Source organism: Myotis daubentonii, chromosome 2 (genome assembly GCF_963259705.1).
Source record: "Myotis daubentonii chromosome 2, mMyoDau2.1, whole genome shotgun sequence".
Lineage (NCBI taxonomy): Eukaryota > Metazoa > Chordata > Mammalia > Chiroptera > Vespertilionidae > Myotis > Myotis daubentonii.
This window is the reverse complement of record NC_081841.1, coordinates 112,847,238-112,872,091: the sequence shown is the minus strand read 5'-3', so window position 1 is coordinate 112,872,091 and position 24,854 is coordinate 112,847,238. Positions and strand designations below refer to the sequence as shown.

The following is a 24,854-nucleotide window of genomic DNA, read 5'->3' as shown; positions in this document are numbered from 1 at the left end:
AATTTGGATGCCTTTTATTTCTTCTTCTTGTCTAATTGCAATGGCTAATACTTCCAGTACTGTGTCGAACAGGAGTGGTGAGAGGGGGCATCCCTGTCTTGTTCCTGTTCTTAGGGGAAATGGTTTTAGTTTTTGCATAGTTTTTGAGTATGATGTTGGCTGTGGGTTTGTCATATATGGCTTTTATTTATGTTGAGGTGTGATTCCTCTATTCCAACTTTGCTGAGAGTTTTATATCAAGAAAGGGTGTTGGACTTTGTCACATGCTTTTTCTGCATCAATTGATATGACTATGTGATTTTTATCTCTCAATTTGTTTATGTGATGTATTACGTTTACTGATTCGTGGATATTGTACCATCCATGCATCCCTGGGATAAATCTTACTTGGTCATGGTGTATTATCTTTCTGATGTACTGCTGGATCTGATTTGCTAGGATTTTCTTGAGGATTTTGGCATCTGTGTTTATGAGGGATATTGGCCTGTTATTCTCTTTCATTGTGTTGTCTTTATCTGGTTTTGTTATTAGGGTGATGCTGGCTTCATGGGATGAGCTTGGAAGTGTTCTTTCCTTTTGAATTTTTTGGAATAGTCTGAGGAGGATAGGTTTTAGTTCCTCCTTGAATGTTTGGTAAAACTCCCCTGTGAAGCCATCTGCCCCGGGCTTTTGTTTGCTGGAAGCTTTTTGATTACTGCTTCAATTTCTTCCATAGTTATTGGCCTATTGAGATTTGTAGATTCTTCCTGATTGAGTTTTGGAAGGTTGTATTTTGCTAGGAATGTGTCCGTTTCCTCCACGTTGTCTAGATTGTTGGAGTAGAGTTGTTCATAGCATTTTTTAACAACCCTTTGTATTTCTGTGGGTCTGTTGTTATTTCTCCACTTTCATTTCTGATTTTGTTTATTTGGGTCCTCTCTCTTTGCTTCTTGGTGAGCCTGGCTAGAGGTTCATCAATCTTGTTTGTCCTTTCAAAGAACCAGCTCTTGGTTTTGCTGATCTTTTTGTATTGTTTTTGTTTGTTTTGTTTTTTTGGTCTCTATGTTGTTTATCTCCACTCTGATCTTTATTATTTCCTTCCTTCTGCTTACAATGGGCTTTTCTTGTTGCTCTCTTTCTAACGCTTTGAGTTGTAGGGTTAGGTAATTTATTATCATTGTTTCTTGTTTTTTGCAGTAGGCTTGTAGAGCTATGAACTTCCCTCTCAAGACTGCTTTCGCTGTGTCCCATCGGTTTTGGATTGTTGTGTTTTCATTGTCGTTTGTTGCCATGATGTTTTTTATTTCTTCTTTGATCTCTCTGGTGACCCAGTCATTGTTTAATAGCATGCTATTTAGTCTCCATGTGTTTGATTTGTTTGGATTGTTTTTATTGTAGTTGATTTCCAGTTTTATGCCATTGTGATCTGAAAAGATGTTTGATATGATTTCAGTCTTCTTGAATTTGAAGAGACTTTGCCTGTGACCCAATATATAGTTTATCTTTGAAAATGACCCATGTGCACTTGAGAAGAATGTACATTCTGTGGCTTTGGGTGAAATGTTCTGAAGATGTCAATTAATTCCATCCAATCTAGTGAGTCATTTAGAATTGATGTTTCTTTGCTTATTTTTTCTTTAGAGGATTTGTCCAATGGTGATTGTGGGGTATGAAAGTCCCCTACTATGATTGTATTGCTGTCAATCTCTCCCTTGATCTCCTCCAGAAGTTTTTTTATGTATTTGGGTGCTCCTATATTGGGTGCATATATGTGTACCAGAGTTATTTGTTCTTGTTGGATTGCTCCTTTTAGTATTATGAAGTGTCCTTCCTTATCTTTTTTTATGTCTTTCACTTTGAAATCTAATTTGTCAGATATAAGTATTGCTACTGCAACTTTTTTTTCATTTTCATTCACCTGAAAAACCTTTTTCCATCCCTTCACCGTCAGTCTGTGTGCGTCTTTTTTTCTGAGGTGGGTTTCCTGTAGACAGTAGATATATGGGTCATGTTTTCTTATCCACTCAGTAACCCTATATCTTTTGATTGGGGCATTTAATCCATTTACATTTAAAGTTATTGATAGATACTTGTTTGTCACCATTTTTATTCTTTACCCCTGTGTTCCTTCTTTGTTTCCTATTTTTTCTTTTTACAGCAGACCCTTTAGCATTTCTTGCCTTGCTGGTTTGGTGGTAATAAACTCCCGTAGTTCTTTTTGTCTGTGAAGCTCCTGATTTCACCGTCAATTTTGATTGATAGCCTTGCTGGGTACAGTATTCTTGGATTCAGACCCTCCCTTTGCAGGACTTTGTATAGTTCATTCCATTCCCTTCTTGCCTAATGTGTTTCTGTTGAGAAATCAGTCGCTAGTCTGATGGGGGATCCTTTGTAGGTAACTTTCTGTCTCTCTCTGGCCGCTTTTAAGATTCTTGCTTTGTCATTGGTGTTTGCCAATTTAATTATAATGTGCCTTGGCGTCGGTCTTTTGGGGTTCATTTTGTTTAGGACTCTGTGAGCTTCTTGGATTTGTGTGAGTTTTTTCTTCCCTATATCAGGGAAGTTTTCTGTCATTGTTTCTTCAAACAGGTTTTCTATTCCTTGCTCAGTTTCCTCTCCTTCTAGCACCCCCATTATGTGGATGTTGTTTCGTTTTGTGTTGTCCCAAAGTTCTCTTAGGCTCTCCTCCTGCTTTTTAATTTTTTTTTCTAGAAGCTGCTTTGCTTGGGTATTTTTTTCTAGCTTGTCTTCTAGCTCACTGATGCAGTCCTCTGCTTCTTCTAGTCTACTGTTGATGCTTTCTATTGAGTTCTTTATAGCAGTGATGTCATTTTTCATTTCTTCTTCATTTATTCTTGGTTCTTACACATATTGTTGAATTTGTCTTCCATTCTTTTCATCCACCTTATGACCATTTCTCTGAAATCTTTCCCTGACAGGTTGCTTGCCTCCATTTCGTTTGCTTTCTTTTCGGGTGATGCCTGTTTTTCCTTCATATGCAGGCTGTTTCTTTGTCTCCCCATGATCTCACTTCTCCAGGTGTTTGGTTATGTAGTTCTCTCTTTGCTGCGTTGACTTAACACTAGATTGCCCAAGGAAGTCATTTTGACTGCTTTTTAATTTCAATTAGAAAAACAATTATGTATATAAGGACACAATGTCTTAGAATTTTGTGACTTTTTGTACAACATATAAATGCGTTTATTAATAATTGTAGTTACCTCTTCCTCCTTCATTTCCGGTATATATATATATGTTATACCTATATTGCCCAAAAGCAGTCATTTTGACTGCTTGGGAAATTTTAGACTCTTATTATTGAATTGAGTAAATTTCTTATATGACCAGTTCGGCTCTGTATTGAAATAACAGTTTTCATTTTTTTTTTCGATTACCGTCACATGATAACATACAAGTACATGATAAATTGTCGATACTTGATAAGTTGCAGTTGCTCAATAAGCTAAACTAGTACTTGTTATTCGAATCTTTATGCAGTGATACTTGTTCTAATAAGTTGTTTATTTACTTTCTTTTGCGCCCTAAATTCATGAAAGAAATGTCGAATAGAAGTGAGTTATTGGAAAAGCTAAGGAACATAAGTGAAGAGTGCTCCGATATTATTCTTTCACAGTGCAGTCATTTTGACTGCTTTTGGGCAATATAGGTATATACTAAATTTCAGTCTTTCTAGTGTTAATGTAGTCCCACTTGTTTATTTTTTGCTTTTTTTGCTTGTGCTTTTGCTGTCATATCCAGGAAATCACTTCCAAAACCAATGCCAAGGAATTTTCCCTCTATTTTCTTCTAGGAGTTAGTTTCAGGTCTTATGCTAAGTCTTTAATCCATTTTAAGTTTATTAAGTAGATTAAGATAGAGGTCCAATTTTATGTTTCCACATGTGGTTATCCAGCTTTCCCAGCACCATTTATTGGAGAGACTCTTTTCCTGGTTGAGTATTCTTAGTTCCCTTGTCAAATATTACTTGACTAGAGGCCTAGTGCATGAAATTCGTGCACTGGTACTGGTAGGGTCCCTAGCCTCTGGTGGCAGCCAGCCGGGTACTCACTCCTTTCCTCCAACTGCCTGCTATCATCTGCCTGCTGCTGACGCCAGCTGGGGCCTCCCGCTGTTCCCCTGGCCCTGCCCCCTGGTCGAACTCCCAGAAGAACTCCCGGTTAAGGGGACAATTTGTATACTACGCTTTTATTATATAGGACTAGTGGCCTGGTGCACAAAATTCATGCACATTAAAAGGGAATTAGAGTAAATATTTTAATATTGCTGTTTGTTCTTTGCTGGGGGCGGGGACACGAGCCTCAAGTCCCCAGGCCGGCGCAGGGGGGCTGGGACATGAGCCTCATGTCCCGGGGCCCGTTGCTATGGGCGGGGCCGTGAGCCTCCCATCCTAGGGCCCATTGCCGGGGGGCGGGGACACAAGCCTAAAGTCCCCAGGCTGGTGCAGGGGACGGGAACATAAGCCTCACGTCCCCAGGCGGTGCAAGTCCCTGCCCACCGATGCTGCAGGTTCCCGCCCACCCGCTCCTGCTGCTCACGCAGCCTGCTGATCAGTCGTTATGTGATGGCATCCCAACCAATTTGAATATTACCTATTATTAGATAGATTATATATGTGTGGGCTTAGTTATAGGCTCTTGACTCTGTTCCATTGGCCTGTGTGTCTATTTTTATGCCAGTATCATAGTGTTTGATTACTATACCCATGTAATGTAGTTTGAAATTGGGAATATTATGGCTCCAGCTTTGTTTTTCATTCTCAGGATAGCTTTGACTAGGGTCTTTTGTGATTTCATACAGATTTTAAGATTTTTTTTTCTATTTCTGTGAAAAATGCCATTGGTATTTTCTTAGGGATTACATTGAATCTATATATTATTTGGGGTATTATGGATATTTTAATATTAATTATCCTAATCTATGGATGTAGTATATCTTTCCATTTGTTTGTGTCTTCTTTAATTTCTTTAATCAGTGTCGTGTTATTTTTGGTATACAGGTCTTTCACTCCTTGGTTAGATTTATTCCTTAAGTATTTTATTGTTTTTGATTCTACTTAAATGAGATTGTTTTATTTCTTTTTCAGATGTTTTGTTGTATCCTAAAACTTTACTGAATTTCTTGATTAGTCCTAGAGGTTGTTGGTGGAGTCTTTAGGATTTTATATATATATATATATATATATATATATATATATATATATATGATCATATTATCTGCAAACAAAAATAATATTACTTCTTCCTTTCCTGTTTGGATGCCTTCTATTTCTTTTTATTGTCAGATTACTCTGGCTAGGACTTCCAGCACTATGTTAAATATATAAAAGCCTAAGCGACCGTTATGACTGAACAACCGGTTGCTGTCATGCACACTGACCACCGGGGGGCAGACACTCAACACAGGAGCTTCCCCCTAGTGGTCAGGGCGCTCCCATAGCAGGAGCGCCACTCAGCTGACCTACCCTTCCCAGCAGCCCACCAGCCCGGTGGCAGCCACTCACTCCTTCAGTAGTCCTTCAGGTCCAATCTCCAGAGAACAGGCCAGGCACAAGGGAACAGCACCGCCCCACACCATCCCAACAGTGCCACAGGCCTCCTGGAAGTTGGCATAGGGCACCGCAGCCACTTCCCTCCCCCTAAAATCTCTGCAAGGAAGAAACAATATAAAAGCGGCCGCCAGGTGGCTCCCAACAACAACCAGGTGGCTCCCAACAACCAACACGAATGTCAGCCAGGACTGATCGAATGTCAGCCAGGACGGATCGGATTGCCTAGCGCCCACCGGGAGGGAGGCCAGATGGCATCCTGGCTTCCCCCACCCCCTGGGGATCCAACCACACCCTTCAGGACCCCACCAGGCCTCTAGTGTTAAATAAGAGTGGTGAGAGTGTGCACCCTTGTCTTGTTCCTGATTTTAGGAAAAGCTTTCAACTTTTCACCATTGAGCATGATGTTAGCTGTGAGCTTGTCATATATGGCCTTTGTTATGTTGAGGTATGTTCCTTCTATACTGAATTTGTTGAGCATTTTTATCACAAAAGGATGTTGTATTTTGTCAAATACTTTTTTTGTAGTCATTGGTATGATCATGTGATTTTTATCTTTCATTATGTTGATGTGGTATAACACATGTATAGATTTGCATATGTTAAATCATCCTTACATCCCAGGAATAAACCCCAGTTTATTATGCCAAGTGATCCTTTTAATGTGATATTGAATTCTGTTTGTTAATATTTTGTTGATAATTTTTGCATCTATGTTCATCAGGGATATTGATCTATAATTTTCTCTTCTCGTAGCTACCTTATCTGGCTTTGGTTTCAGGGTAATACTGGCTTTGTAAAATGAGTTTGGGAATGTTCCATCCTGTCCAGTTTTTTGGAAGAATTTGAGAAGGAATACTGTTAATTCTTCTTTAAATGTTTGGTATAATTCACCAGTGAAACTATCTATCTGGTCTTGGGCTTTTCTGCTTGGGGAGGGTTTTGGTTACTGAATTTATGGATTACAGGCCATTTGATATTGGTCTATTCAGATTTTCTATTTCTTCATGATTTACTCTTAGTAATAGATTGAATGTTTCTAGGAATTTATTTGTCTCTTCTGGGTTATCCAGCTTGTTAGCATATAATTAATTGTTCATAGTAGTTTCTCATGATCCTTTGTATTTCTGTGGTATCATTTGTAATATATCCTTTTTCATTTCTGATTTTATTTGAGTTCTCTGCCTAGTTAAGGTTTGTCCATTTTATTTTTATTTTTTAAAAAAACAGCTCTTAGTTTTATTGATCTTTTGTCTTGTTTTTCTGGTTAGATTCTCTTATTTTAACTTTGAGAATGGAAAAGTTCATTTCTCGAAAGAGCACTTTATACAAATGAGAAGAATGAGTGGGATTGCTCCTGTTTCAACAGTCTGTATACCCTTTAATTTTCAAAAGCCTTGGCTCTTTAAGTAGGAATAAAGAAAAGAGTCAAAAAATGACCCTTTGTGACTAAGTCACTACCAGTGTCATGGGAAAAGCCAAGATCAGTGTTTTTCATCATTTTGACCATACCCACCGTAGCAAATACATTGGAACCCAGTAAACAAATGTAGTCGCAGCTAAAAGTTGCAAGAAATAATACTTAATTCTGATTATGTACTATGCACCACTCTAATGCTTTTTATTTTATTGTATTCTGTTTCATTCTATTTATAGTCCATTGCAGGATTTTTTGGTTTGGTTTTGCATTGTATTGTTTCCAAATGCTGATCCTAACCCACTAAGGGGTCATAAGTTGCAGTCTGACCAGTGCTGACAAGGGGCAGCAGAGGGGTCCTGTTGGAGTTAACTAACATTCAATGTGTGCCCCACCCCTGCAGCCTCCACACCTCCACCCTGCATTTGTATTCATTCTTGGTTTCCCCACAAATGCTACTCCCAGCTTTTCATATGACCATGTCTTTGTTCTGCATACACTGCCACTTTGTTTGCTGGCCCTACCATGTAAGCCTTATATCTTTGTTCTGGGCACTGATTGGCTGATGGCTCAATGGCCTTCGCATATCCAAAGGATAAAGGGGAGAGGAGGGCTGAAATCAAAGTTTTAGGGAAGGCCTGGCCTCCATGGACAAGAAGCCTGAACCTGGAAAAGGCAAGGGAGTGATGATGCTCATGGCTAGAGGAGATGGATAAAGAATGTGCCAAGACCAGGAAGTCAAGTTCAGAATTATAGAGTTGTGCTCATTCCCCTTTCCTCTGCCTCTTGCTGCCTGCAGGTAAATTCTACTGCAAACCACACTACTGTTACCGACTCTCCAGCTCTGCACAGAGGAAGAGACCAGCAGTGACTCTTCTGTCTGGAAAGGTAATGGTAATCCATCTCTAAGTGAGGAGAAGCAGCAGGCACTATGTATTTCAGTGTTGTGACAGTGTGTAGCCAGCAGAGCCTGCTGAATGGCCACTGAATTGCTTTTTCTATGAGTGGGAAAGGCTTGCGTGACAGGTGGTCATAGTCCATTTCGGGGAGGGAACCATCATTTCAAGCCTAGTCTAATGCTGCATTTCACTGAAGTAATGTTCTATCCACCACCTTAGTTGGATTTGGAAGACTGTGTCAGACCTTCCCTTCTGCTCATTCTATATAAAAGAAGACTTTTACCTTTGTAAATAAGCACCTCTCTGAGAAAAGGACAGCCTAAAAATGAACTTAGCTGTAAATAATCTGCTCTGCCTGCCAATTCCTTTCACTTTCTTTCTTGTGTGAATAACTTATCTAAGAACCATTTTCCTTCTCTCTCTCTCTCTCTCTCTCTCTCTCTCTCTCTCTCTCTCTCTCTCTCTCTCTCTTTCTTAAATGAGAGTAACCAGCTCCTCTCTCCATCTTTACTCCATGATGTCTCCTTGTCAGGGAGCAGGCTAGCTAATGCTTACTTGGGAGACTCCTGTTGACTGCAGAAGGACTTGTAAGAAGAGGTATACTTGGGTGGAGCTAAATTTTGACTCCTCATGATTTCCATGTGAAATATGTCCTGGTTTTTTAAAGAAAGACTTACTTTGTGTGGAATATAGCTCTGGGTTGACTGGTGAGAGCAACAAACTAACCAGTTGGGGTGTCATTGCCTCCTAAGATTCAAGTGCTTCAGTCAGTCACTCTTCTTTTTCTTTCGGACTTTCCTAGGAGGCCAGAGGACCCCTGCAGGATGGCCCCATTGCAGACGCAAATGCACCGGCCGGTACCATCACCAACCCTGCTGATAGAACTCCAGGTAGCCTCACTTCCTTGTTTGGCTGGGTGGCACGTCACTCGCTTGGCCTCTGTGACAAGGCCAGGGGGATGAGCCAGCACCTCCAAAGCAACATTTCTTCGATTGGGCATCAGGTGGCCCAAAACCCTTTGGACTCCTTTTTCATGTGCCAGCTGCTTGCATTTGGAGTCCCCTTTCTCTATGGCCTGTCAGAGGTGGTGGTACAAATCAGAGGGGAGTTTCACTGGCAAACCTTGGGCCAGTAGGGGCCCCATCTGGTAAGCATTATCACCCAAGCTTCGTAATGTCTACTCAAAGTATTGCTATAGTCTTGTGGCCTGCCCACCTCCATCAAACACATGGAGGTGATTGCTCTAGGCTCTGCCTAGATAAACAGGAAATCTAAACAGGCTGCTTTTGGCATTGACCCAGGCGATAATTCAGAATTACAGGGCCTTCTTATAGCTCCAGTTTGGGACTCTTGACATAGCACTGAGTTTGACAAGGCCCCATTATCTGGATTTATGTTCTTTTAGACTTGCATCCCATTCCCTATTTAGGTATCTAGATGAACTGATACTTCTCTTCTATTTGATCTATAACCATTAAAGGACATGCCCTGTCCTGATCATTTTGGGGCATTTGAACTTCTAATGAGGATCAAACCCTAGCGAGGACCATGTCCCACTCTTACCATTTCCTTGTGTCAGGAGGTGAATGATACCATCCCTCCCTCTAAAAACACATTTATTCTGATCTTTGCAGGGCAGGATTTGGCTCATTTTGAAGAATTGCGTTTTCCCCCCTTAAGATTGCCCCTATCTATCTATCTATCTATCTATCTATCTATCTATCCATCTATCTATCTGCTCCATGTCAAACCAGCCTGTGAGATATGTTCATAGTTCCATAAGCTGATGCCCTCAGTACAGCCCAGATTGTTCGCAGGCCAGGGTCGCTGTGTAAGTAAGAGAGGAAATCAACAGGGCCATGTTTTTATCTATCACACATTTCATCTCATTCAAAGCAAATATGTCTAAAGCATCCATTTACAAACTTAAAAATTACCATATAAAAACTAAGATTATTAGCTAATGCCAGAAACTAAGGAGAAGGAATTAGGGGTGGGAAAAGACAAGAATTACCTACTCAGTCTTCAAATGAAAGGTTCCCAGGGTTGCTTCTTTTTCTGTGTGTAAGAACTAATTGTGAACCCCATGTGTTCTGGGAGAGAGAATGTACTAGAGGCTATGTGATACCCCTGGTGAGGTTATCTGGAGGCTAAGACTCAGCATACCCCAGCTGAACTAGGTGAGTTTGGCTCCTTTTACTGTGTGTGCCCTTATTATAATCTGGGGAAACTTTTTTAAGTGCCCTGCAGATTGGACCAACAGTTTATAGCAAAATTTAAGCCACAAATGACTTTGAAACCTTCTATAGCCTTGAAACCCTTTATCATCTATCTCTTTCATGAAGTGCTGATAGCCCTTTACAGAACATAGGGAGAAGTGAAAAATAACCAAAGGGATCCAAGCAGAGGTTTGGGCTCTGCACTCTAGAATGTGCATTTAACCAGGTCTTATTCCAGCAGAGATGGATTTTCCAAAGAACCTGGCTGCTCAGTAAAACAGTTCAAGGAAATTAAACTTTCTTTTTGGGTATAGAGTACAGAACATTCTTTAAAATGAATAAACACCATGAAGTTCAGGTTGTTCCTGAGCAAGCTGCATTTATTCACTTTCCCTAATGGTTCAGTTTGCCGTTTTATTGTCTAGTAAGTTTGAAAGCATAATGGATTTCAGGTTTTGAGGAGTTGTAAAGAATTAAGGGTTCCATAGAGAAGAAGAATACTGTACAAAGCAGGGAGAGAAGATGAGAGTTGATTAGGCAGTCATATCCTTTGCAAAGTGACCTTCTCCCCCCCCCACCCCCCACCCCCACCCTCACCCCCAGGTCTTGATAGGAAAAAAAAGTAGAGCGTTGGCAATGTGGTTAAAGTATCAAAGCCCTGAGGAAAAAATCAATCCCCATGGTTCTTGATTCTAAAGGTAACTTGCCTGTTACAGCACAAAGAGTTCAAGATGTGGCATCCCAAGGAACGAGGCAGGCACTGTCCCTGGTTTAAGGGACACTCTAGGTCAGCGATGGCGAACCTATGACACACGTGTCAGAGGTGACACGCGAACTCATTTTTTTGGTTGATTTTTCTTTGTTAAATGGCATTTAAATATATAAAATAAATATCAAAGATATAAGTCTTTGTTTTACTATGGTTGCAAATATCAAAAAATTTCTATATGTGACACGGCACCAGAGTTAAGTTAGGGTTTTTCAAAATGCTGACACGCCGAACTCAAAAGGTTCGCCATCACTGCTCTAGGTGGTAAGAAGGCCAGGACTTAGTGCTGATGAGATGCAGTTAGTATCTGCCTCTGGAGACATGAGCTTTTGGAAATCACAGCTCTGAGTCTGAACATGTTCCAAAGCAGCAGCATTTCCCCTATGAGGTGCCTAATTTTGCTAGCCTCTCTAGAAAAGGAGCAAAACCATGGGTGGTCTTTTATAGTTGCCATGAAAGAGATTTTTTTTTTTCTCCTTTGATAGGGATTTCCTTCTTTATATCCCAAATTAAGCATTGATTGGTTAACTAGAATTTCCTTTTGAAACGCTTCAGAAAAACTCAGGTGCTTCAGCGGTATCAAATGTGTGTCATAGGTAGCAGTCATTAACTCAGATCTATGGCAAATCTTCTCTGCTGTACTCTAAACAAGAAAAGGCTGTAAGTGAATGAACTTGATTTTGCCATATACAAATAAACCATCCTCCTAGACCAGTGGTCGGCAAACTGCGGCTCTTTGGCCCCTTGAGTGTGGCTCTTCCACAAAATACCGACTTCTGCGCATGGGCCGCGAAGTTTCAATCACACTGTACATGCGCACCCGCACGTGGTATTTTGTGGAAGAGCCTCACTCAAGGGGCCAAAGAGCCGCATGTGGCTCGCGAGCCGCAGTTTGCCGACCACTGTCCTAGACTCATATCCCCAGGGGTCAGAGCCAGAAAAGCTATGACTGTAGCTGGCACGTGACCCTGCTGTGCTTTTGCTTTTGCTTGTGCTTCCTCTTTATTTTGTGGCATTTGTCTCCTCTCCCTTATGTTCTTTCCCCTCATGCCAAAATTACTACTGTTGCCAAAAACACAAACACAACCCACAAGTTAAAAGACCCTATTGTAGGTCTGCTCTACAGTGTTGTCTTTCTCTGGTAACCTAGTCTGTAACTGATACCTGATTTAATATTTGGAGGACATTGTTCACAGTACTTTTGTTACGTGCTTTTAATACAAAAAAAAAAACACAACAACCCTCTTTTCTGTTCTCAAATCTGTTTTGTTTCCAAGCTTCTTATTCTTAACTGCTACAGATTAGTGGACCTGGCACAGATATTCCTTTCCTCAGAGTACACACCCTGACTTCAGGAAAAGTTATATCTCATGTAGTCCATAACCAAAAATAAAGCATAAAAACTGTGGGGTGTCATAACAAGAAACCGAAGAGCTTTTCTTCTAGTACAGGCAACAGAGATGGAATGGAAGAAACACTTTAGTTATCTCTTATCTTATGGAAAGGTGATCTTAACTTAAAAAGGTACCTAGCAGAGTAACATATGGCAGTTGCCTTCTCCCAGTCCCCAGATACCCCTTGCATAAGCCATTAGATTTCATAGTGCGGATGCTGAATAGGCACTAGGAAATGCAGACATTTCTTTGCACACCAGCTAGATTGGCCATGCTTGTACAAGGAATTCTGTTCAGTCCTGGGGCTCCTGTCTGGCAGGAGGAAGTTAGGAAATCTCACTGCTTCCCCAATAAATCCCTTAGGGGCATTTTTAGGAAACCTATTAGTAGAGCAAAGAGATTTTGCAATCCAGCTTAACACCCCAACCCTAGCCCCAAGAGTCATAGTTAATGGTAATGTGTGAATGTTTATTTACATACACTTATCTATTTTTATAGGTTTAACTTCAAATATATGAATAGATATTTAGATAATTGTAACCTAAATAATAACAATAATGATGAAGCTGTTTCTAAACCTTCCTATTCTTTGGTTCTGGAAACCAAGGGATTGTACTTTGAGAGCCATGCCATTGGCCTGGCTCAGTGCTCTGGTCAGACTGGCAGGGGACAGAGTAGCCAGCATACCTATAGCTCAGAAAATGGTCAGTACACACTCCCAGCCTCAGGAAATTGATTCAAGAGCAAACTAGGAAAGCCTGGGTTCTGTTGCTGGTGAAATGCCAACAGAGAACCAACATCCTACCTAGCCTCTGTTTTGCTTTCAGGCTTAGCTACTGGTTCCACTGGGCTAGTCATTGCAGCTTGCTGCTGTCTCTTGGTGTTCAGTGTATCTCTGTAGGACAGTGGAACATTTTTAGTCCTTCCTAAAAGGGGCCCAGAATAGCCTTGAACACATGACCAGTAAATTAATGGGTACCCTTTTCCACCGTCATTCAGCTCAGGGTAGAGGAAAGGGTGCGAAGATAGGCAGCAGGCAGGGTTCTCATAGCAATGGTACAAAGAAGCCTGAGCAAGGGAGGATGAGCTGTGCCCAGGAGCCCACCCCCTTTCCATCTCTGGCCTCCGTAGCCCTTGTTTTTAACCTGTGCTGTTGTGAGTTTTTGGTGTGTTTCTTTGTGAGTTTTTTTTATTTCATTATGTAACTTCGTTTTTGTGGTTTCTGTGAAACTAAGGTGTTGTGCTTTTAATTTTTTTAAACAAATGTTATCATTCTTATTTAAGAGAATAAATTCCAAACAATCTTCAGGTTTCTGAGTTTTTCTTTTCCTTACCTTTTTCCTGGTTGGAGGGTGGGAAAGAGGGTAGCTCAGACTGGTCTCGGAGTTGGCTTGAAACCATTGTGGGGTGGGGTGGGGTGGGGTGGGGTGGGGTGGAGTGGGTTGGGGCAGAGCGGGGTAAGGTAGGGCAGGGCAAGGGTTAAGCAGAAGTGTATTAAAATGGGGAAACAAGATATTTATACCTGAAATATAGATTCTCATTAATGGCAGGGCCCCTGTTCGGGCAGCGGGAGACATTTTACTTTGTAGTAGCTGTGGGTAGAAAAGAACAGGAAACATGCTACCTGTGTCCCATGTTTGTTTAGCCAGCATGAGCGGCGTGAGGGCTGGAGCAGATGGAGGGTGGAAGTTCCACACTGAGTGGTGTCTACCATGGGGACGCACAACCTCTGTTTCTGATTCTAGGAGGCTGTTATGGGGACTGTGAGCAATCCTGTCTCCTCTGCCTTGAAGCTTTTCCTAAGGTGCAGTGACTTGCTCCTGGTGACATTGAAGGTTCTTGCTTTGTGCTCCCTGGCTGGCATCTCTCCCGCAACACCTTTGCTGTGTCCTGGTCACTGAGCTAGTATATCCAGTTCTGCTCATCCACTCAAGCCTGGAGGGTCAGCCTGTTCCCTTCTCACACACTGCTGTGCCTTCATAGCAGCGGCCTGGTGTGTTGGTCAGCATACTGACCACAGTGGCACAGCCCAGCTTTGGTGCTAAATTGGTCCAAAAGAGGGCAACTTGGGGGAGCACTCAGTGCTAAGTCTGCTCCTACTGGGCTCTAGGAACTTGGGTGTCCGTTGTTAAAAAGGCCTTCCTGGCCTCCTCTACTCTGAAGCAGCTCTCCTGGGCCTGGGGGAGTTCTTGGGTTTCCCCACAGAATAGAGCAACAGAATGCTGGGTTCTCTTGGTGTTCTGGGTAACCAGTCTCCCCTGTCAGAAAGGGTCTGCATCCCTACATAGCTCACAGCTCTGCCTGAACACTGTCATTTGTTTCATTGTACTCCTCAGAGCACAGCTGGCTCAGACCCTGTCTCAGTAGAGAGTTTGAGTGGCCTCTTAGCCTGCTCATTCCCACCCACCCCCAAGTCTTCAGTCTGTTGCTCCCCATTCTCTGAAATAAGTCGGTCAGTATCTGGGTGCCCGAAAAAGGCTAAGAGAAAAAGCGTTGGGATGTGGAGTATGCAGGAAGTCACAATAAATTGACTAAGAATTTATTGTGATGAGTGATGAGGAAGGACAGATACATGTATGTGTTCTTCAGATTTAAGCCTTTGCTACTGTTGCCCTCCCATATTCCAATAAGAAAAGAGAGGAGAGCCGTTATTATTTAGGACAGTGTCCTGAAGTTTCTAAGAAAGGTGGTGACAACAGATGTGACTCTGTGCCACCCTTTGTGAAGATGCTGGAGAACTCCATTTGAGTCTCAATTTCTTTCTGAAACTCTTGAAATCTGTTTTCTTTTTTTCTCATAAATTCCCCAGTGATTATCCCAATTTAGATACTCCCTAGGAGGGATTCTATGGTGCATACATGAAACAGTACTGGCAATGAAAATGGGACATTCTTTTTATACTGAAAAATAGGGCAGGATAATGCCATTTAGGGCACATGCCCCACAAGTGTCCCCCTGAGGTACAAATGGAAGAAAAATACCCCCACAGGGCTTTCTTAAATGTAACAGCCAAGCAGGGGATTTCAGGAAGAATCCTCCCTAAATCCCAGTCTTATAAAACTAAAACTTCATCAAGATTCCAAAACCAGTTCTTACCTTGCAACTCAGATCCAGTCAACCAGCCAGCCCGCAAGTGCCAACAAGTACATTAGTCATAATGAAACAAGGGGGAGGAAGTCAAATTGGCGCTCCCTGCCTAAGTACGGCCATGGGCTGCTGGGTCCTCTTGTTACTGCCCACAGTTTCCAACTGTGTGTGTGTGTTCACTGCCGATGCATCTTTCTTCTCAATTGCTCCTTGTCTCTCCACCACTGATGTTCTGGATGGGACAGGCTTTTGTTCATAAACACCTTCCATACGCCTGGAAAGAGGTGGAGCTCCAGGCATATGCCAATCTCTTTTAATTACTTCCAGGTTTCACCAGCCACATGAATACCGTCTCCTTTTTACTTCCTGTGGGTCAACTTTCCACATAGCTTTGCATACTTTATGAACATTTTCTAAATATTTCTGAGGCCCTTTAATGGCAAGAGGTGGAATCAAAACCTAACTCAAACTAACTAATCTGAACCTTGCCTTTGATGTTATTGTTCTCCTCCCAGCATTGGGACAGTATAGTCAGCACTCCAAAATGTGAGGAAGACTCACCCGCTTCCAGTGGCCCCTCATTGGCATAAAGGGAAGTTTTGCCAATGAAGTTTCACCTTTCAGCAGAAGGGAGTCCAGGGCCCCAACTCTGCCTTGCTATACAACAGACTTTCTTGGGGCCATGCTGGGATAATCACTAGAAAAACCCTTACAACTGAGTCAGAATTCCTACTGGCCTCTGATATTCAGTTCTCCTTACCTCCTCTGTTCTTTTTGTAGTTATCCAGCTCATTGAGATTATACGCTAATCACATGAAGCTGTCCTAAGTGTGCCTATTAATTGACTGAGTTATTTATTCTGTACTTCAGTAAAATATCAGAATTATTCCCACTATCACTATTATTTCATAGTATAGCCTCATTTCTTTTAGGTCTTTGCCTGGAACTGTATTATATAATAATTATTTTATATTAACTAGCCCCTGTCACTAGAAGAATTCAGGCCCTTACTCCCAGAGCCACCTGTTTCTCTGGGATTCCAAAGCTACCTTCCCAGCACCCTGCATCCCAATGTTACTGGGCCCCTCCAAAGCCATCCCCAAGAAAGGTGAACCCAACTAAAAAGTAAGGTCCCACAGTTCAATTATTGAAGACCAGCACTACCAGGCAAGGACCTAAGGGTACCAGAGCCTCAGTGGGTTTTGGTTTTCCTCAAAAAACATGACAAAATCAAGCTGTTTCACTGACAAAGGCCTACATAAATGTTTTCATTTAGTTCTCATATTCTTTCTTTTTTCTTTTTCTTTTTTTAGTTCTCATATTCTTTCAAGGTTAACAAAGCCAGGAATCCTGTTGAAGTGAGTTCCAGAGAGGGTGATCTCTTGGCATTTGGTAGTTGCTCAGAATTCAAACTCTAACTGGGAGCTTAAGGAAAGGATGTTGTCTCTAAGAAGCTAACCTATCATGGGTTCTTGGACCTGAGTTCAACCTAGTAACTAGGGAATAGCTGATATTGACTCTAATGGAATTAGAACAACTCATTGTTTTATAGAACTAAGGATCTAGACCAGTGTTGGGGAGAGACCAGCTATAAAATATCCTTCCCACCATTTTACCAAAGACTTATTTGAGTTAATAGGTTCTTCTTTAAAAGTAAATAATCTCTTTGCTGGTAAAATGATGGGAAGGCATAAAACCATGGAACAGATTGTCGAATCTCAAAGGAAAGGTGGGGGTGGGTGGGTGGGTCAGAAGAGATCAACCAAAGAACTTATATGCATATATGTATAACCCATGGACACAGACAATAGTATGGTGAAGGCCTGGGGCCAGTGACTGGTGCAGGCTAAAAGGGGTCAATGAGGATAAAGGGGGACATCTTTAATACTTTCAATAATAAAGATTTAAAAAAAAAAAAAGTAAATAGTCTCTCCTGGAGCTTAGTCTAATGTGAATTACTCTAAACCAGCTACCTGCCTGCCTTTTCGCTGGGTTCACCTTTCTTAGGAAATTGGCATTGGGAAGCCCAGTAACACTGGGACACGGTGAGGGAAGTGGCTCCAGGGCAGTCCAAGCCTCAGAGGAGTAGGCTGGGCTGGGTACCTGGATAACAAGCTGCAGGAGGTGAGAGCCAAAGTCTTACTGGCTTTACTATGATGCCAGAGCTGGCAACCATGTTCCATGCTACTGAAATACCTGAACAAAGGACTGCTGATATTTACAACCAAGAGAGTCCCCTTCTCTGCTGAAGTCTTTTCCTAAAAAAAATATAAGGAGACCTGTCCAGTGTGGTTCAGTTGGTTAAGTGTCTTTCCATGCATCAAGTTTGATTCCCGGTCAGGGCACATGCCCAGGTTGTGGGCTTGATCCCAGGTAGGGTGTGCAGGAGGTAGCTGATAGATGTTCTCTCTCCCTCTCCCTTCCTTTTTATCTAAAATCAATAAAGCATATTTTTAAAAAAAAATTTTAAGGAGAAAAACTTGAAGTGTGCTAACTCATGTTTTCCTCCCATGTGATTAGTACTAGTTAGTTTACCATAGGAGCCTTTGTCACACTAATTCAGAAAATTTGAGGAAGACACACACTAATGATAAGAGCTGGCTTGTAGCAATCACTAGGTACTGGGCACTGTCTAGCCCAGCCGTGGGCAAACTATGGCCCGCGGGCCGGATCCGGCCCCTTTGAAATGAATAAAACTAAAAAAAAAAAAAAAAGACCGTACCCTTTTATGTAATGATGTTTACTTTGAATTTATATTAGTTCACACAAACACCCCATCCATGCTTTTGTTCCGGCCCTCCGGTCCAGTTTAAGAACCCATTGTGGCCCTCGAGTCAAAAAGTTTGCCCACCCCTGGTCTAGATGCTTTGTGTGTTAACTCATTAATTCTCATGGCAGCCTATAAGTGGGTATCATTTTGCAGATGGGGAAACAGGCAGTCAAAACAGACTTTGCAGAAGACACAAGAGTACAGTGTGCCCACTGTGCTTACACAGCTGCCCTTCTTCCTTCTCTACAACCTCAAGTTGTCAGCATGTAGTAAGAGGGAAGAGAGTTATGTTTTTAGCTCCACAGATAAAATTTTTATTAAACATGCATGAATGCCCTGGGATTCTTATTCTTGGGATATATATGTCCCCCAATTTGCAATGACCCCTAGGAACATGCATTTGGAAAGATAGTAGTACATTAAAGAGTAAAGGGTTTCATAACTGATATGTGGAGGGAAAAATCAAAAGACTGTAGGATCCTGGCCGGTGTGACTCAGTGGTTGAACATTGACCTATGAACCAGGTCACGTTTGATTCCCAGTCAGGCACATGCCCAGCGGGCTCAATCCCCAGTGTGGGATGTGCAGGAGGCAGCCAATCAATGATTTTCTCTCATCATTGATGTTTCTATCTCTCCCTCTCCCTTCCTCTCTGAAATCAATACAAATATTTTTTAAAGACATTAAGGAAGAGAATAATAACCATTGAATTGACTGTAAATAATATGAAATGGATTCCCTCTTCAGTTTCTCCTTATCAATTCTTTTTTTAATTGAGCTAATATTGGTATATAAATTTTAGGTGTGGAACACTGTAATTCAGCATCTGTATACACTACAAAGTGATCACAACCAAAAGTCTAGTTGCTATCCATCATCATACAATTGACACACTTCACCCATTTTGTCCCCAAACTCTCTGTCCCTCTGATTACCACCAATCTGTTCTCTTTATCTATTTGGTTTTGTACAGATTTTCTTGTATGTTTTGTTTTGTGTAGATTCCACATATGAATGAAATCAGATGGCCTTTGTCTCTCCATCTCACTTATTTTCACTTAGCAGAGTACCCTCAAGATCCATATCTATGTTTCACAACTGGCAGTATTTCATATTTTGTTATGGCTGAATAGTATTCCATTGCATATATGTACCTTATCATCTTTATTCATTCATCCACTGATGGACACTTTTGTATTAGTAAGAATAAGCCTAGAACAAAAAAAAAACCCCACATGTCGAATCTCAAAGGAAAGGTGGGGGTGGGTGGGTCAGAAGAGATCAGCCTCCTTTGGAGGAGATGGGGATTATGCTCGAGGGTGAGGGGATGTTTGTTCTCTGGTCCCCCGTGTGACTACTTCTAACTATAAATCTTCTCTCATTCTCTTTCTGTACTATGTTATTTTATTACTTTTATAAAAGCCCCCAGAGGTGGTTGAGCTCAAATTTTCATTCTCTTGCTGCTTTTACAGCTACCATTCACAGTCCTTGTAAGAAATTACCTGCCCTGCCCCTGACTGGAGTGTGGGTATAAGGATAGAAAGAGATGATTGTCTGCCTCTTTTTGTATTGACAGGAGAGAAACATGGAAATTCTTATCTAACTTTAAGCCACTTTGGACTGAACTCATATAAAATGACTGACCTTTAAATCTTTGGAATAAATGTACATGTTGTTGCAGATGAGCAATTTTGTTTTTGTCCTGTTGGATAAAATTTGATTCGGGCACCAAAATGCTTTCAGGAAGTCTCCTGAGCATGTGCAGGCACAGCCTTGGAAAGGCATGGCCTGACAGAGAGCCTTTAGAGGCCATAGATAGAATGTTTCTAGAAACTAGAAAAAAAAGAAGAGTTGAGAACATAGGGAGAAAGAAGATGTGTTTTTCCACGTTGTGTATTTAAGTCTAGTGAGAGGACCTACTAGGAAAAAGTAAGTGAAAGGAGAAGTAAGTGAAAGAGGGGAGTTAATAAAACTTATTTTTGGTCTCTTTTAATTTCTATTTTGGCCATATAGTAGGGCTCACATGCAAGACAAATGTGGGTATATGAGGTTGCTCTTAAGGGCATTGGAGAGATTGAGCAGAGTCATGGTCTGCAAGTGGAATTGTGCCATAAGATGTCTCATGCTGCTTTGTGTGTGGGCATTGGAACTAGTTCGCTTCTCAGTATCTGAACATCTTCCCTGGGTTTTCTCTTTATGGACAAGCCAACAGCTATCTGTCTGGCATGGCAGTTCTCAATTGACCCTTCCATTGTATTTCCATTAATCAAGATGTCTTACCTTGGCATGAAGATTCACGAGTTTACTGCTCTATGTTCTTAACTCAACTAGTCCAGTCGAGGTGTGAACAGAGTATTTGATGGGTTGGTTGGCCTGTTTGGTGAGAGATTAGAAGTAGTTTGATATAACTTCTAGACCAGGGTTTCTTAAGTTCAGCGCTGTTGGCATTATGGGCTACATACTAGTAATTCTTAGTTGTGGAGGCCTGTCCTGTGTGTTGTAGGATATTTGGCAGTTTCCCTGGCCTCTTCACATTAGATGTTAGTACAGACCTCCTCCCCAGGTTGTGACTACCGAAAATGTCTCCAGACTTTGACAAATGACCCATGAAGAAAATCACCCCAATTAATAACCATTGATCTAGACCTGTGGTCGGCAAACCGCGGCTCATGGGCCACATGCGGCTCTTTGGCCCCTTGAGTGTGGCTCTTCCACAAAATACCAAGTGCGGTTGAAACTTCCTGGCCCATGCGCAGAAGTTGGTATTTTGTGAAAGAGCCGGTATTTTGTGGAAGAGCCACACTCAAGGGGCCAAAGAGCCGCTTGTGGCTCGTGGGCCATGGTTTGCCGACCACTGATCTAGACTAAAGTCAAAAGAAGAAAGGATATGACGTTGACCTCAATTCTATTGTTGCCATAGGAGATCGGGAAGGAGAGTGAGTGAGGATGATAGAAGTGATACAGAACACGTTGAACAGCAGCAGTCTTTGCTCATTACCCACCCCATACAACTGGGAACACATACTTCCCAGGGTGTGGACACTTAAATACATGTAGATACTCTTGTGTTAATATTGTATGTGCTAATGGACATTTACAAACAGTTTAGAAGGCAGGACTTAGAAATAAATTAAGAACAGAAGTTCTAGTGCGTTTTTTCCTGTACCACAATGAATTGTCCCTGTACCCCCAAAATGTGCCCATCCTTCTGTGGTGACGACAGCCTCAAAGAATTGAGCTGGGTATAAATGGAACAAGCATAGATCTTGAAAAGAAAAGATGCTAATTTGAATTCCAGTTCTGAAGACTAATTGCCACCTTTGGTCATTAACTTCTCTGAGCCTCAGTTTCCCCATTTTATAAAATTATAAAATGGGGGAAAAAGTACTACCTGCTGCTCTTTAACTCCTAAGGCTGTTATAAAGAGCAAATAATCTAAAACGTCTGGAAAGTTGTTTATTTAAAAGTATTCTAGGAAAATCAAACATGATTATTATTGGTAGGGATTCCAGAAAGTTCTGGAATAATCAGAGGGAGAGAATGATTTAGGATTATTTCTTCTGACTGGCTGATGGTCTTTCTCTCTGTGAGGTTGGGACAGGATGGCCCATCAGGATGTATTCCTAACCAGCAGACTTGGGGAAACAAAACAGTAAGAAGGGCTTGGCTCTCGTCTTCAGCAGTGTGGGCCAGGGGGAGTTGGCATGCCCTGCATGCCAGCTTTTTTGAAGCATTGTTAAATCTCTGCAAGTATTTGGCTACAGTTGTCATTGATTTTCCTCAGCTTGCATGGATGGAATGTGAAGTCACCTACTAATTCCATGACACTCTAGGGCCTCTACACTATAATGAAAGAGAAACGGTCATAGAGAGTGTTTGTATTACACTGAATTTTCAACACCTAACTTCAAAGTTAGGACTGAGCAGGATTTGGTTATCTTTATCTTAGGCAGAGCTAGGGTTACACATGGTCCTAAAGACTGTCTGGATCTGTTCTGATTTGAGCCACAACCCTCATCCCCAAGGACCTCAGTGCTACCTTGTGGCCCATTTGCAGGAGAGGTGGTCTGATTTTCCCTTGGCATGAGTGCGTGAAGGGGTGTGTTATGCGTGAGCAAAGCGCTGCTGACACTGCAGTACCACTTATTAGAACGGACTCTTCCCGAGTCTAGTTTTGTGCCCTCTTGTTCCATTGGCCTTCTACTAGGGCCTCTGTCCTTAGGCACTGTTTCTTTTCCAGGCCAGTTTCAGTGACCCTCTTAACAGAAGACAAAGGTATAACCATGATAGATACCAGTATTAAGTGGTCCTTGTGGGCATTCCTGGAGGTGATTTTAGTTCCTTTCCAAAATTTATCGTTGTCTAACTAAGAGAATGCTGCTTGTGAGGTTTTGTATCTTTAAAAGGATAGCCTTTTGTTGGAATGTGGGTTTATCCCTCTTGATAGTCTCCCTCTCCTCCCCCCCCCCCCCCATGTTGAAAATTACTCTCATGGCTCAGAGACCAAGCCTGTGTAGCTGCCACATGTGTGCCGCCTCAGAGCCAGCTTTGGACACACCCTGGATGAAGTGCCAGAAGTGCTCTGCTCTGGAGGATAGGAGGGATCAGAATTTAAACCTGGCATCTTGGGAAAAGCACATCAGCTAGCAGTGCCTGCATTTAGATTCATGGTTCTTCTCTGCTTTTCCACCTTTCCCTTTTATTTGCTTTTATTATTGGGTCTGGTCTTCAAGTTAGCAAGCTGCTCCCTGGAACTAAACCAGTCTCCACCATGAAGTGAAATCATGATTTTAGAACATTAGTCATTTCAGATAGTCTCTTTTCAGGGCTTTAATGCATATACACTGACATCTTTATAGGGTTTTTTCCATAGGTGCTGTGGGAATTGTTACTCCCTTGGTAGACTCACCCTTTACACAGGGATGGCATTCCCCATTTTCTTGGGGACCTGGACAGCATTAACCTACTTGAAAGACATAGAGGTCTTGAGTTTTCTGTGTTATGATAAGGAAAATGAGACCAGAATATGTTCAACTAATTTCTTTAAATTATGGTGAAGTGTTATTTTAGCTTAGATACAGAATTAGAACTTTTATTCTGATCATTTATTCAAAATGTTTTATTGAACATCTACTCTGACACACTGATAGGCACCAGAAACAAAGACAACTGTAATGATTCCCTCCCAGCAGAGCCCCTGGTCAGACCTGTGAACAGGAAATAGATGTGTTGTAATAAAGATACATATACGAGTCCTTTGAGAGTGCAGAGGTGAAGCCAATAGGCAGAATTAGTTTGCAATTAGCTTACCTTGTTGAGCCATGTTTCTCTTTATCTGCCTCAGAATTTCAAAGATCATCCCCACAATTGGATTGATTTGATAGATTACTGATGTTTAACTGTATAGAATCTCCTGATTTGCAAGACACATACATGAATGTTAAGATAAGTAGCTCAAGCTCCATTGCACCACAGTTAACCTTTTCTGAGATCTCACCTTCAGGTATGTGAAGGTGGGCAGCCAAACAAGGAAAGTAGAATATTAACTAGAATACACCTCTCATGGCATTTAAGAGAAAACACAACCAAACTCCAGTGCTTTAGACATACCCACAGCTTCCCAACACAAAACGTGGCCGTTTGGTTGGCAACCCAACTGACTGTTAAGAATCAAGTAGAGTTTTATCAGTGATATATTATAACACATGAAAAAGATGTCATCAAGCCCTAGCTCAGTGGTTCTCAACCTTGGCTGCACATTTAGAATCACCTGGGAATCTTTTTAAAATCCTGATTTCTGGGCCTCATCCTCCGGAAATTCTTTCTTTGTTACTAATGTTGTGGCCTCACCCCATAACAAAGAAACAGAATTTCTGGAGGATGAGGCCCAGAAATCAGGATTTTAAAAAGATTCCCAGGTGATTCTAATGTGCAGCCAAGGTTGAGAACCACTGCCTTAGCTCAGTGGTCGGCAAACCCATTAGTCAACAGAGCCAAATATCAACAGTACAACGATTGAAATTTCTTTTGAGAGCCGAATTTTTTAAACTTAAACTATATAGGTAGGTACATTGTTATTAACTTAATTAGGGTACTCCTAAGGCTTAGGAAGAGCCACACTCAAGGGGCCAAAGAGCCCCATGTGGCTCGCGAGCCACAGTTTGCCAACCACTGCCCTAGCTGGTTTGGCTCCGTGGATAGAGTGTCAGCCTGTGGACTGAAGGGTCCCGGGTTCATTTCCGGTCAAGGGCACATGGCCAGGTTGCAGGTTTGATACCCCAGTAAGGGGCATGCAGGAGATAGCCAATCAATGGTTCTCTCTCATCATTGATGTTTCTAGCTCTTTTTCCCTCTCCCTTCCTCACTGAAATCAATAACAATATATTTAAAAATAAAAAAGATATTATCAAGAGAGCTATGCAATACCCTGGTAGGATTTTTAATGGAGAGCAGGGTGTATACCTTAAAGGAAACCTCTTTACTTCAGCCAGATAGAGTGACATGTACCAGGATTTTCATCTGCCAAAAGGCAACTTTGAGGGATATTGTAATAACAGTAAAAATAATTTAACATAAAGATAAAAGTTCCGTGGGATCACACAGAATGAGAGCAGAGCGCTGTGGTGATGAAAGAGCCCTCAGTATCCCTAAGGAATATGAGCACATGCCCTCAGCGTTCCTGAGACCAGCATCCCCATCTACATGATGTCCCCTTTCCCCTCTGGGTGGTTTTTCCTGGTACAGTTCTGGTTTG

At 41.7% G+C, this 24,854-nt stretch overlaps 1 protein-coding gene across 25 annotated transcripts in view; it reads left to right on the top strand.

The window, feature by feature from the left end:
* MICAL3 (microtubule associated monooxygenase, calponin and LIM domain containing 3) overlaps nucleotides 1-24,854 on the top strand; it is a 279,395-nt gene that overhangs the window by 159,618 nt on the left and 94,923 nt on the right. For all 25 annotated transcript variants that reach the window (XM_059684295.1, XM_059684298.1, XM_059684293.1 and 22 more), the window contains 2 exons: nucleotides 7,762-7,850; nucleotides 8,664-8,751. In XM_059684295.1, the coding sequence (XP_059540278.1) occupies nucleotides 7,762-7,850; nucleotides 8,664-8,751 (177 nt within the window). The remainder of the gene's footprint in view (nucleotides 1-7,761; nucleotides 7,851-8,663; nucleotides 8,752-24,854) is intronic.